This window comes from Ixodes scapularis, unplaced genomic scaffold (genome assembly GCF_016920785.2).
Source record: "Ixodes scapularis isolate PalLabHiFi unplaced genomic scaffold, ASM1692078v2 PGA_scaffold5__190_contigs__length_132052651, whole genome shotgun sequence".
NCBI lineage: Eukaryota > Metazoa > Arthropoda > Arachnida > Ixodida > Ixodidae > Ixodes > Ixodes scapularis.
The window spans coordinates 129,445,955-129,460,441 of NW_024609880.1; the positions used below are offsets into that span (position 1 = coordinate 129,445,955).

At 45.6% G+C, this 14,487-nt stretch overlaps 1 protein-coding gene and 1 non-coding gene across 2 annotated transcripts; one reads left to right on the top strand and one right to left on the bottom strand.

Moving 5' to 3' along the window:
- The first annotated feature begins 601 nt into the window (after window positions 1-601).
- LOC120842633 (protein ALP1-like) lies at window positions 602-1,650 on the top strand. The gene is made up of 3 exons (XM_040213783.1): window positions 602-875; window positions 972-1,501; window positions 1,591-1,650. Exons 1-3 carry the CDS (start codon window positions 602-604, stop codon window positions 1,648-1,650), a joined length of 864 nt encoding a protein of 287 aa, XP_040069717.1.
- A 9,262-nt stretch (window positions 1,651-10,912) lies between these two features.
- Window positions 10,913-10,992, bottom strand: Trnas-gga. The gene has a single exon. It is a non-coding gene; the product is annotated as a tRNA-Ser (tRNA).
- Window positions 10,993-14,487: the final 3,495 nt, after the last annotated feature.

Consider the following 14,487-nt stretch of genomic DNA (forward strand, 5'->3'; position numbering starts at 1 on the left):
GACCGAAACTTTAGGACCGAGCTTTTATGGTCTATTCACACGAAGGACTTCGTCCGCGGACAAGTTCTTACGAAAGGCGTGACGTCACCTTTTCCGGGGTATAAAATCGGCCACTGATCTTGCGAAAACAGCAGGCAAAACCAAGGGACATGTACACGGACCTGAAAAACGTGTCTTCGGATCTGATATATCTTGTGTATCACGTGGGCGAACGCCACAGAATATGTCCGCGGACCTGCCGGACCATGATTATAGGAGTTTTGAAAGCGATCCAATTCTGCCTTTTTTCGAGTCCGCTGTGGTCCTCGGACAAGCCCGGGAACCGATTGCGTGAAAGTGCTCGTGGTACACTTCGTTGCACGAGCGGTTTTCTTTTTCTTTTTTATATGCCTCTCACGGTTCTCGTGCACGGATAGGCCTTTGCTCATTTTCCAGTACGATTAGTACGCGCGAGCTACAGCTGTGGAAGATGCTCGAGGATTCCTGCGCTTAGTGAAAAGAGGAGCCGAACAGAAAAAGAAAGAAAACGACGGGAAATTGTTTTCGAATCGAGCATGGAGCCAACAAGGCTTCACGAGTTGTTGTGGCTTGTGCCCTCATGATGGCGGATGAGGAACCACCTAATACCGACGCTAAAAAACCATGGATTAAAACATGGATTTCCAAGAAGGAACTCGGTATACAGAATCTACTCCATCAAGAACTTCTGGAGAGCGACCCTGTGGAGTACCGCCGATTGCTGCGCGTTGACTCCAACCAGTTTGCTGACATTCTCTCGTCAATTGCATCGTGCATCCAAAAACTCGACACTGAAATGCGGCCAGCCATTCCAGCCAAAGACAGACTTCAACTGACGTTGCGGTTTCTTGCCTCAGGTGTGTGGTTATTCTTCTCGCTTTTGTCCTTGTTTCAGCATATTTGAGAGCTACGCTCGACTTAGCCGTGTTTCTTGTTTTCTTGCGAATTTTCAGGCGAAAGTCAACATTCCTTAAGCAGGCAGTTCCGCATTAGCCACAGCGCCATGAACAAGTTCCTCGCTGAAACTTGTGACGCCATTTACAAAATGCTGGGACCAAAATATCTGGTGTCCCCGCGGACGAAAGATGAGTGGCTTGCAGTAATGAAGAACTTTTACGAAAGATGGCAGTTTCCGCAATGTATTGGAGCGCTGGACGGAAAACATGTCACAATTATCAAACCTCCGAACTCTGGATCTGTTTATTTTAATTACAAGAAGACCTTCAGTATCGTGCTTTTTGCTCTTTTGGACGCAGACAGCAGGTTTTTGTACATTGATGTTGGCGCACCTGGGTCTGACGGTGATGGAGGCATTTGGAGGACGACACCACTGAGGAATGCCATCGAGAACAGAACAGCCGGGCTGCCGATCTCAGGACCTGGACCGGTCGGCGTCCCACCCGTCATCGTGGGAGACGATGCCTTCCCCTTGTCTATAAACTTAATGAAGCCGTACACTGGTACAAATTTGGATGAAGAAAAGGTAACATTTAACTACAGGTGTGTTGCCTACATCATGTCATTTCTAAACACCGTATTTCTTATCGTTTTATTTTATTTTTTCCATTTCAGATTAAGCCGAACCAGACGGGTAGCAGAAAATGCGTTTGGCATTCAAGCAAACCGTTTTAGGTTTTTGCACACGACTATCGATGCCGAACCAGGAAGGGTCACCTAATTCATCAAGGCGGCGTGTGTGCTGCACAACTATTTGCGAGCTGCACCTGTGCTTTTTAAAGCGTCGAGGGAGGACCACCAGCGAAAAAGGACAATCTACTTCGGGCTACGATGTTGCAAAGGGCGCTCCGGGGCAAGAGCTCTAGATGTGCGTGAGCATCTACGGAGATACTTTAATGACGAAGGCGCCGTCGCGTGGCAGAGGGAACAGGCGGGCCTTAATATGCGGATAAATAACAAAATGTAACCTTATCTGCACGTTCAGACAAGTGCAGAAGCAAAGATACCATTTCATGAGCTGTATATTGCTACTTCCTTTAATTAACAACCGTTCATGCATGTGCTGGCACTTTGACCACCAAAAACTTTTGGTGTTATGCTCTAATTGTTCAATTTTATGTAAATAAGCTTGAAAGAATCTTCAATGTTTTCTTATTTCTTATTTTGTCATGCTATAATGTTGGTTTGCAATCTAACACACCCGCCCAGTCCAACAAAAACAGCCATCAGGTCCGAGTAGAATAAGTACAAAAGGCAAAGGATACAAGCATTTGTTTGTTTTCAAGTATTTCCTTTACTTATGAGTGCGAAATGCTAATTTTGGATTAACATTTTTTAGTTTTAATTGGGTTCGTTGAATTACATTTATTCTTGCTGTCGGTCTAGGTAACGCTTGACTAGTTCCAATACCTCTACCTGACACCCAATAAAATTGGTTCCGTTTAGGTTTCTCACGTGGCCCGCCACTACTCTTCCGAAATTATCAGCGCCGTCGCCACTTTTTTCAGTTGCAAAACTTTCCGCAATTTTAGTGAAAGCAACCGTGCGCTGTTTCCACCCATAGCTGGAGCAGTCATCTATTTTTTTTTTTCGTCATCGCACTTTGAGCGTTTCACAGGAGTGCCAGACGCTTCCACACTGGGACTCGTTGTTCCGCGCGGTGTGTGTGTGGAAGGCGTGCCAAGGACGGGTTCCCTCATCTCGGTCATAACAGACGCCAATTCTGTCTCACTGTCCATTTGGAAAGGTAAAAGAAATACGAATGCGTTACTGTAGAGGAACTATATGCAAAGCCCCCGCTTGCACGGCAGAATATCGCAAGTGTCGGCCATTTACTGTTCAGAGCAATGAGGGAGAGATAAAGAGAGAGAGATAGAGAAAGAGAGATAGTTTTAGTAGTGAAGGGAGGACGGCGATGGGTTACGTGACCAAGAGTAGATGTCACAATCGTAGTATTGTGGGAGAAGCGAGAGTTGTTTTTTATAAAGACGCAGCAGGTCGGACCCATCGAAAAATCACCGGCGGTTGGCAATTGCACTTGCAAAATTTAATAAAAAAAAAGTTTACTCAATAAATTTGAATGAAACTGCATTGCGGCCAGGACCTGGCCCGCGGGCCGCCGGTTGTCAATTCCCAGGATAGTGTCTCGCAGCTTCTTCCAGGGGCTACCAGCACTTCAAGAAACCGTGATTAACACGAGTGAACGGAACAAAATGCCGAAGCCCGAACAAAACAAATTACTGAAGCGTGTAGAGCAAAGCCAGAACTCGAACGTCAGCCAAGCTAATAGGATTCAGTGACCTCCATCAACGAACGCTCGCCAACGTTTCGTTCGATAGGTCTAAAAAATCAAGTTAAACAAATGGGTCAACCCGCCAAACGTTACTCACTCCACTGGGATCCTTGTGTTGGTAAGATTCGTTGCACTCCCGGGAAAGGACAGGTTTGCTCCGATCCAAGAACAGGAGACTGCGGTAGAACCTCCTTCTACCGTTGTACGTGTAATCCGCAGCTTGGCCGCTCTTCGTCTTCGTGATCTTTTTCTTCTCCCGTCTGAAGATGCGTCGCTTATTTTTTTTAAAAAAAGCCCCTCACTCCCTCTAAAGTATTAGACAACAATAAGCGGTCAAATACAACACGGAATCGACACTAATTAGTCCGCCTTCAATGAACCCACCTTCCTTGTAAGGCCGATACCGGGAGTAGCACCGTTCCATTTCATTGGCAATTTGTTTCCAGAGCCCTGATTTTATGCCGTTGTTGCGGTACTGGTCGTTTTGAAGGCACCAAAGCTGTGGAAACTCTTCTACGAGTGCGATTAAACACAGCGTCGCTTCATCGCTGAGATCCTTCATCGTTGTCGTCTTCAATGCCAGGTTCATCAGACGCTGGCGGGATTGGAATCGACCGTCACGTGCGTTGCGTGGCCGTTCTCTTGTAGCTTAGAACGCAGCGAAGCACAGCCAAGGCTCTCGGCGCGAGGTGAGAGCATTGAAAAATACCGATTCTGAACAGTATAGCTCGTGCAGCGACGGCAGCGAGAAAGGTACGAGCTCGGACTCGCAGTTCTCGCCTTGGTTCACGCCAACCTTGCAGTATTAATTCGTATGTCCTCGGACTTGCCCAAGTCCGCGGACTTGTCCGTTGTGACGTCGAAGCCACGTGATTCGCATATTTAACAGGTCCGCGGACACCGTTCCCGAAAGTTGTCCGCCGTGTGAATACACCTTTAGGAACACATCCTTAGAAACACAATATAGGGTTACAACCATGGTCCTAAATTGCCATAGAGGTGGCAGATTTAATGTTTCGCTGCTCTCTCCTGGTTTCGTACGTGGCAGCTTTGACTCCAGTCTGGCACTGTCCATTATGTGGCCATCGAGAAAGAAACCATAGACAGGGTAAATAAAAGAACTCTGGCACAAACTAATGCCGTAAAGCAAAGCCTCTTCAGGCCAAATTAGGCCATTAAGATTGCCTAGCTTGTGCCAAGTTCAGCGTATCTCTGGCTTACCTGAGTAGTCCTTGAAAACACGGCACTGTTACACTCTAAAAAACGCCCGTACGTCCACTTTCCCGCGCCACACTCGAAACGCCAATCACACCAATTCTTACGGAGGCAACTCTGCGAAGGACGATACCGAAACATATGTTTATCCCAAAAAAAGCAGTCTAAGTTGTGACATTAATCAATGCGAAACGTACGTCACGCTTGCACTGCTTTATGTCACAACTCAGACTGCCTTTTTTTGGTTTAAACATATGTTTCGGCATCATCATTCGCTGAGCTGCCTCCGTAAGTTGCGGTGATTGGCTCTCCGAGGTGTTGTGCGGGCAAGTAGACGAACGGGCTTTTTTTAGAGTGTACAGAATGAAATTGTCAGCATCGCGTAGTTTGATCAGGCTCGACGTTTCTGAAATCCTATTACGAAGTTCAATCAAAGCAACTTACGTCTGTTTATCATTTTCGGTGCTCTGTACTCTCTGTGGATGGATCCAAATAAAGATTATTATGCGCATGCGTGGAAACTGAGACCGAGCTTATGTCAGCAGGAGGGGTAGGGGTGCAGTTTTGATTGGCTGTGTAATGTTATTGCTGTGCATTATCGACTAACAAAACTACATGTGTTTGATTGTAGAAAAACTAGCATTTAATTATTTTATAAAATATAAAATTTGTTTCAATTTCCTTTTTTTAATTTAAATTTATTTGTAGTTCAGGTGTGTTAATACCTGTTTGAGTAAATAGCGCGGTATCATCTCTAGATTTAACACCGTTAAGAGAACAGGTTGTAGTGGCTTTCCTTCCTCTGTGTAAGTTATGAATGACGTAGAGTTGCTCCCTTTGAACCGGTGTTCGCACACCCCTAGTTTTTATAGGTAGGGTAACTCTGTTGATAAGCAAAACGTCGTCAAAGATTGCTAAAAGTTTGAAGGTTCTCCAAACCGGTCGAACCTCAGGTTTGACAGAAGTTCGCGTCCACCATAGAACGGACCAACTTTCAGTTCGTAGAAACTTTCATGTAGAGACTTCAAGCTCCTTAATCTGCAATAGCTCCAACATAAAAAAGCAGACCAACCATTGACTGTTATTTTATTCGAACATGACGAAAGTTAGACTGCGTTAAAGTACCCATTAATATTAGTAAGTACTTGTCACTGCGTTATCGTCGGCTCTGCTCATTGATGGTATCTACAGTGTACAGTGTACATGCTGTACCATCCTCACCCTTGCCTCAGAGGCCTTGTATTTGTCTGGCAATATTCGCAAGCAACAGACCGATCTCAGCAGCCAGTTTGACTACGCCACCGCTGCCGCAATGCATCGAGGGAACTTTAGTCTTTCTGCACGCGCGACAACTTCGCTGGAGCTCAGTGCGTGCAGGGCACAAACAGTCCCGTGCACTCCCGATTGCCTCCTGTGAACTAAAGTTATGGCTGCCTCGCGCATGCGTCGAACGCTTGGTGAGATCGGTCTATTCAATAAAAATAAGCAAAATCGTAGCAGTTTAATTTTTATTTTGTTCAACACCTACGAATCGGCCCCGTTCTCGATACCAAAGGCTCTGCAGAGCCCAAAGGCAACGCGCAGCGAACGGTATGAACCAGAGCCGTATATGTAGAGAGTTTGGTCAATGGGAGGCGCGGGCAGAGTCAGGGCGTGCGGCAGAGTCGGAAAGAGGGTTGGCATGCTCTCTTGACCAACCAGAAGCCGAAAAGAATCCCCTAGCGGTGGTAGCGGCAAACAGTTCTGATCAAAAGTCTACGTTCGTATATGGTTTTAATAAGCGCGTAAGAGTGAAGTGTAGTAACTCTTTGTGGTTGAAAATAGGGTACACGTGCTGTTTTGATCATGATCATGCAGAAAGATGTAAGAAACGAATGCGCCGTGCAACTCTGTTTTGCGCGGACAGAGTATGACCGCTCGGACGGCAGATTCCCGGCCCTCGGCGCTTGGCGTACGGATTATGTCGGTCGCTCCGCTAGTCGCACTCTTCCACCATCGTTTTGGATTAACGTGATTGAAACATCACGTGTACCCCATTTTCAGCCATTGAGAGTTACTCCAATGCAGTTATCAGGTTTGTTTCTCGCGACCACCGCCAGGGTAGTATTTCCGGCTTCTGGTTGGTCACATTCGAATTTCTGAAGACGCCCTGGAACACGCCCAGCCCGTTTTCGGCCAATGGCGCCTCCTCATTTGTCTCCTATACTTCCCAACGAATGGCCAAACTCTCTACATATACGGCTCTGGTATGAACGCTCGCCTCCCCGCGCTTCTCGTGCTCTCGAGCACCGCCTGGGGATCGCGGGAAATGTTTCGTCCCTCCAAGGTCCAAAGTTGCTAAGTTGAGCGCGCGCAGGGAAAAGGAAACTTCGCGGCGTTCTTTCTGTCACTCCCCCCGCTACGTCAGAAAGCAGAGAATGTTTTGTTCCACAAGTTTAGCGACCCTGGCCTACCAAAGTAAATATTTTTGCGTCGCGTTTTAAATTTAATTGTGCGTCATTGAGCTCACCCACCTCGCTCGCGCTATTAACAGCTAAAGCCCGCGCTCAGGCAGGACGCGCTTTAGCTGCTAGCAGCGGCGAGCTTCCTCGCGCCGCACGCTCCGAGCGAGCAAAGATAACGGTGATAGCTTTCAACGCAGTAAGAGCCACAATGCCGAAGCTTGGGGAGCGCCGAGCGAAGCGCCTAAGAACATCGGAGTAGGCCACGCACCCTCGCCCCTAAGCTCACTTTCAGGCGGCGCAGCGTGCAAAGCGGGCCACTCGCTCCTCTGTTCGCATTTCATTTTTTCCCGATAGTACATGTAGCAGAACGCGGTCGATAGACTACGGTTCACGCAGAAAGAATAAATACACTGAAATAGGTGAGGGACAGACCCATTTCTTTCACTTGTTTGCAGGGGTTGCGAAAATTTCAGAACGCCGCGCTCTTCTTGGCTGATTGAAAAAAAATACTGGGTAGACCACAAGGCATCTAGCATTTGAGGTCTACCCACTACCCTTCCAATCAAAGCCAATCAGAGCTCGGCGTTGACGTCAGAACGACGCCGATCTCTCATTGGCTTTGATTGGAAGGACAGTGGGTAGACCTCAATGCTAGAGGCCTTGTGGTCTACCCACTATCTTTTCAACCAGAGCCAATCAGAGCTCGGCGTTGACGTCAGAACGACGCCGATCTCTCATTGGCTTTGATTGGAAGGACAGTGGGTAGACCTCAATGCTAGAGGCCTTGTGGTCTACCCAGTATTTTTTCAACCAGAGCCAATCAGAGCTCGGCGTTGACGTCAGAACGACGCCGATCTCTCATTGGCTTTGATTGGAAGGACAGTGGGTAGACCTCAATGCTAGAGGCCTTGTGGTCTACCCACTATCTTTTCAACCAGAGCCAATCAGAGCTCGGCGTTGACGTCAGAACGACGCCGATCTCTCATTGGCTTTGATTGGAAGGACAGTGGGTAGACCTCAATGCTAGAGGCCTTGTGGTCTACCCAGTATTTTTTCAACCAGAGCCAATCAGAGCTCGGCGTTGACGTCAGAACGACGCCGATCTCTCATTGGCTTTGATTGGAAGGACAGTGGGTAGACCTCAATGCTAGAGGCCTTGTGGTCTACCCACTATCTTTTCAACCAGAGCCAATCAGAGCTCGGCGTTGACGTCAGAACGACGCCGATCTCTCATTGGCTTTGATTGGAAGGACAGTGGGTAGACCTCAATGCTAGAGGCCTTGTGGTCTACCCACTATCTTTTCAACCAGAGCCAATCAGAGCTCGGCGTTGACGTCAGAACGACGCCGATCTCTCATTGGCTTTGATTGGAAGGACAGTGGGTAGACCTCAATGCTAGAGGCCTTGTGGTCTACCCAGTATTTTTTCAACCAGAGCCAATCAGAGCTCGGCGTTGACGTCAGAACGACGCCGATCTCTCATTGGCTTTGATTGGAAGGACAGTGGGTAGACCTCAATGCTAGAGGCCTTGTGGTCTACCCACTATCTTTTCAACCAGAGCCAATCAGAGCTCGGCGTTGACGTCAGAACGACGCCGATCTCTCATTGGCTTTGATTGGAAGGACAGTGGGTAGACCTCAATGCTAGAGGCCTTGTGGTCTACCCACTATCTTTTCAACCAGAGCCAATCAGAGCTCGGCGCCGTTCTGACGTCACCGCAACTCCTGTGCAAGAAGCAGGCGAACTTGCTCTCTGCATACTTGCAAAAGCATCTTCCCCTGAACGATGCTCGCACTGCATGCGCGAGCGTGCTTGGCAGGAATGCTGAAAGCTCGGAGATCGCTCTTGTAGCTTCTGCTACGCTGGCACTTAGAATAGAACAGAGTAGAAAACATAATGATAGACCGCGCACAAATTGACAGAACAGACGCGAGGTAAGCAGAGAACGGAAGAGAATCGCGTACTCACAACAGAAATGTTTTGCGTGAAGAAAAGGAAGATCAAGAAAGATGGACAGAGACACCGGCACTTGGCCATGAAATTCAGTCACGCCCAAAGGACCGCAAAAGGGCTCTTTTTTGCTAAGCGCCACCAAAACAAAACAAATTAGTCGTTAGTTGTTTGTACAGCAGGAGTTTAGTCTGGCAGAAGATGGCGACATTGTTACCCTCTGTAGATGAGCAATTTAGCCAGTGCGGTTCAACCGCTAGCCTGGGGGTCTTTAACGTGCGCCACGCAGTAGTGATACGCGACCGCACGCCGGTACGATTCTTACCCGGATCGAAACGGCCAGGCGTGGGGATTGAACACCCTGGGTTCTGCAGAAAAGCGAGCTTTTGCTCCACGCACTTCGAGCTTCGATACGTTAACACACTTGGCCACCGATCCCCCATTCCGTTCCCGAAGTTATTGAACGCGTTTGGGACTTTGCATACGTGTTAATTCGTTCTCAGGTATAAGGTCCAGGCTAGTCCACTAGGTAGTTTTGAAGATGCGCCCACGATACCTTCGGCAGATTTGTAATTTCTTTGAGGAACAAGTGCTCTTTCTTTTCACCCAAGAGATCAGGAAGGCATGACGGTAATAATCACTCTAAAAAAAGCCCGTGAGTCTGCTTTCCCGCACGACACTCGGAGAGCCAATCGCCGCAACTTACGGAGGCAGCTCAGCGAATAACAATGCCGAAACATCTGTTTAGACCAAAAAACGCAGTCTTCGTTGTGACATTAAGCAATGCAAGCGTGACGTTTTGCATTGCTTAATGTCACAACTCAGACTGCGTTTTTCGGTCTAAACAGATGTTTCGGCATTGTCATTCGCTGAGCTGCCTCCGTAAGTTGCAGTGATTGGCTCTCCGAGTGTTGTGCGTGAAAGTAGACGCACAAACATTTTTTAGAGTGATCCCTGGAGAAGGGTCCTTGAGGAACAAAGGACAAACACAAATTTCTTGTTCCCCTTCTCCAGAAATTATATTTGGCATTCTTGTCCAGCTCGCTTGCACCTTTGCATTTAATTGCATTATAATCAAGGGAGGCATGTCGATCACGTATAAGTAAATTTCGAGAGGTAGCGCAGTTAGTCCTTGGCGGTGAAACTTCTGAAGTTCGCGTTACCCACCGAGGGTCCTCAAAAACAAGCAAAAGCAATAGCCAACCGGAAGTAGCTTGCTCCCCCCAAAAGTTCGGCCACTTTTTCTTTTTTTACATTTGCACATTGTTTACAGACTGATGCTTATTTTCTACTTCATGCCTTGTTTTTGATTCCATGAGGCTCTGTATGGTGATTTTTTGATTAGGATTTTAGGCTGGGTTTACATCCAGAACTGTTTTATTAAAAACTAATTTTCGCAACGGTACTGTGTCTTGAAAAAAAAAAAAAATGGTTCGACTGCTCGTCAAGCTATGTCGGCACATGTTTTTTTCGTGGTCTTTTCCAGTGAGGTTATGTTGATAAAAATAAAAGAGATTATTACTAATTAATATTGAATCGTTTTATTTTAAAGTAAGGCGGTGTTGTTCACGCGGCATCTCTTAAGTGCATGCGAGTGACACTTTGCAGCACTCAGGATATTCCTTACTGTAATGGGGCATGTAGAAACAGTACTTGTCCGGATAAGTGGGCGGCGTTGGACATCTGAAAAACAAAATTTCTTAAATAATATATCGATAAAAAAGAACTTGACAAGATTACGTGACAGAAGAGGTGAGATATTTAGGTTCGCGGTATTTCTTTCGTTTCGCGGAGATTACATACTTTAAGACACACGCCATTGATTCTATCCTAGGTCTAGAATTGAAAATTACGCGGCAAAGTTTCGCGTCACAGACCCCCATACAACAGTTTGTTTCGTTACAAGGATGTGGGGGGGACATCCGAGTAGTGATTTTATGACGAAAATAATCCCTGGAGAAGGGAACAAGACTGACAAATGACAAACAAAAATCTCTAACCACAGCTAGGAAACTGGTGCGCGACCGAAAAAATCCGCCTGGTCCGGGTATCGAACCCGGTACCTCTCCATTTCCAGTGGAGCACTCTACCAACTGAGCTAACCGGGGGTGAGGCGTCAGTAGAGCAGGCAGGTTTTATCAGCTGCCACCAGTCTAACACCAACAAGGGTGAATGGCCTGCATTTTAGGATTAGGATTATAATGAAATTAAATGCAAAGGTGCAAGCGAGCTGGACAAGAATTACGAAAATGATCCCTGGAGGAGGGGAACAAGAAGGACAAAGGACAAGCATAAATATCCAACCACGGGACAAACACCGGAAATGGAGATGTCCCGGATTCAATACCCGGGCCAGGCGAATTTTTTTTTTTTCGATCGCGCATTAGTCACTTAGCTGTGTTTGGAGATTTGTGTTTGTCCTTTGTCCGTCTTGTTCCCCTTCTCCAGGGATTATTTTCGTCATTCTTGTCCAGCTCGCTTGCACCTTTGCATTTAATTTCATTATAGTGATTTTATGGTGTTTTAACTGTGTCTACAAAGTTTTTTTTTTTTTTTTAATAATGGTGTTATCTACACAGTTTTCTTTTTGTGGAAACTTTGGGGCTTTCCATTTTTTGCGCATTACAGTTGTCAGTGCTGAGTTTCGCGTATTTTCCACGTGTTAAACTTGTACTTTTTTTACGTGGCGTCGTTTTATTTTCAAGAAATATCAGCTTTTGAGATATTACGCACTAGGTTTTATTATAAACGCTTTATGCAATATTTTATTTACGAAATATATATACGTAAGAATATATACATTTAAAAGAAAAGTTCCAGTAAGAAATTAGAGATGTATACATATTAAAGTTAGTAATACAAATACGAGGATTTTTTTATTTTAGTTCGGTGGACACATTGGAACATGAAAGTGTCAAACTTGTTAATTTTATGTCCCGTTAAAACGTAACCGGTGCATTTGAAACAGTAACAAAGATTTTTATGCGCAACATCACATTGTAGCAAAGGGCTCAGTCTGCTCAAAAGGGCAATTTATGAATTTTAATAAAAAATTTAATACGCTCCTCATCCTACTTGTTCGCCACGGTTATTGCAATATAATCAGCTTGTACGCCCATCACAGTATTATGAGTAGTTTGGTACTTGATCGTATATTGCAGGAAGTAAAATAAACAAAGCAAGTGCAATTTAATGTTCTCTCTGAGCTAAGATCGTCGCGCCGTGTGCGTAATAAATCGCTGGAAATAACTTACATATGAAAAACTGGTTTGTGGATCTTGATAAACTGTTTTGGTCGTTATTTCATAATATCAATGTTTAAGAATAGAAGAGTCACTTTGTTCACATAGAAAAATAATCCTTTTCGGTGAAAGTGTTTTTCTCAAGCCCTTAAACGTTCTTTTTGCCCTAGGAATGCAGCTGTCCTGGAACTCTATTAAAGGATGTTTATATAGATCATTTTCTAGAATACCTTGTAAAACAAAGTGCAGAAATGATATGTGTCTTACGTCCAGTTGTAAATGAGGCGCTGCATGGAATCGCACTCGATCTTTTCACAGATGTCCTTTCTGTGGAAGCTTTTTCCGTCCTTCACCTCACCGTATGGCGTCAGGCACACCTCTGGAAATTCACACGAGGCGGAAAGGTATTTTGTGAGCTGGCTGCTTCATTCTCGGAAGACTTCTGAGAATTCTACACATCAATGCGCCAGTAACATCAGTCATTGCGTTTTTAATCATTTATACATAAAACGAAAAACGTTGTCACATTTCCTCCTGGCGATGCTTTCTTTGTGGCAACAGGGGAGGGAGTCCTTTTAGACACCGAGACTGCATTGGCAATGACGTGCAATACCACCGATCATACTTGAGTAGTAACTCAATTTAGGATAAGTTAGCTATTCTTAAATAATTTGTGTTAAACCACTTTCGAAAGCCCATCTAGCAACGATGGTGCTTGCCAAATATTATTTTGAGCATCGTTCTTGACCGAAGCGTGGGTTTGAATCCGAGCTCACGTCGGGTGCTGACACGGTACTCGTGTCGAAGGAGTTTGAACCCGAGTAGGCGTCGAATCCTGGCGTAATATTCGCGTTCGATGCATGCTCAGAATATGGCTGCATCAGATAATCCACGTGGCAACTGCTGGAGGGCGCACACTATTGAAAATGATCTATTTTAACCCGTCACTTTTGGCTAACAGGAAATGTAGTAGCAACTACTCTTTAGCCGCAGTAATTGCAAGTTTTGAACTACAGATAGAACTACTTTTTACGGGCTCTTTTCACGCTGGAGTTCCGTTCTGTGGAGTCCCTGACACGCAAAAATACATCTAGCGCCCGCCTGATCAACCGTCAAAGCCACAACACCCGCAGAGGGGCAAGAAGGAAGCCCCACACAAAGCGAGTTTGCCTTCTATTGACAGAACGGAGAAAACGAATCAAAATCATTGGGTTGTGACATCTTCCTCGATTATATTATTCCAAATTCTGCAACCTCAGCGCTCGTGCGCGCAGCATTGGTATACAAATTGCTTCATTGTTTTATAAAAAAAAAAAAAACCAGCAGTTCTCATTTCGTATAACATTTCACGTTAAAATTCAAGTTGGTCAATCTGCAATAGCACCAATATGGAATCTTGGGACCAGTCCCTGGCTCCATTTGTTCTTGGAACATGTTGCAAGTTAGAGGAGCTAAAAAAGCGCGTGGCTCGTTGTATTGCCACTTAAAGCTTGGCGATTCGTTCATCGGCCTTATTATCGACTGATTGCTTATTGTCTTATTGACTTGGGAGCAATATTTAGGTCACATAAAGCGACAACGACGGACGACAAGGGTGGGGCACGCGTGTGGTTGCCTCCTGGTCGTCCGCCGTCTCCAGTTCAGAATCGTGTGCAACGTAAACCAGCTGGCCTATTTAATAACTTTGCCTTCGATAATTAAGCGTTCAAGACTCGCCACACCCTGGGTTTCTTAAGTTGTCAGTAACTGTAACGAACGCTTAAGCACGGAGACACAGAAAAAAAAACTCATCACAGTACCGAATATTTTTTAAGCTAAAATATGTTCGACGCATAAGCATTTCCCGCATTTCCGGCTTTTTGTTTGCGTTTTATTTCTTACACAGCACAAATACCAGAAACCAAGTGGGCGAGATTTTATACGTTTTAAATCCACAGTGGTATTACGCAGATTGAGAACATACGATGTTTTTCAAAAGTTGTTATAGCAATGAAGATAAAAGAGAACAGAACGCGGCCCATCACAGAAACAATACAAACTTCCCTAAAAAAGAAGTGCGGAGTAACTTACTGCCACGAGTCTTCGTCTTGACAATGGTTGAACCGTCCGATGTATAAACCCCCAAAAAAGTCACAGCAAGCAGCATCGGAAATACCGATAGGAATCTCTCGGACATCTCGAAGAATGTATTGCCAGGGGGCGGGCAGTCAGCTCGAGAATGGTATAAAGATCATCTGAGAAATGCAAATGTTCCCTCGGCTTTTTATACGCCTATCCGGCTCTTTTTTCCGAGCTTGCACTTCACGAAAGAGAACAGGTTGGTGTAATTTTACATTGAAAATTATTTTTTGCGTCACATTAAAAGGAA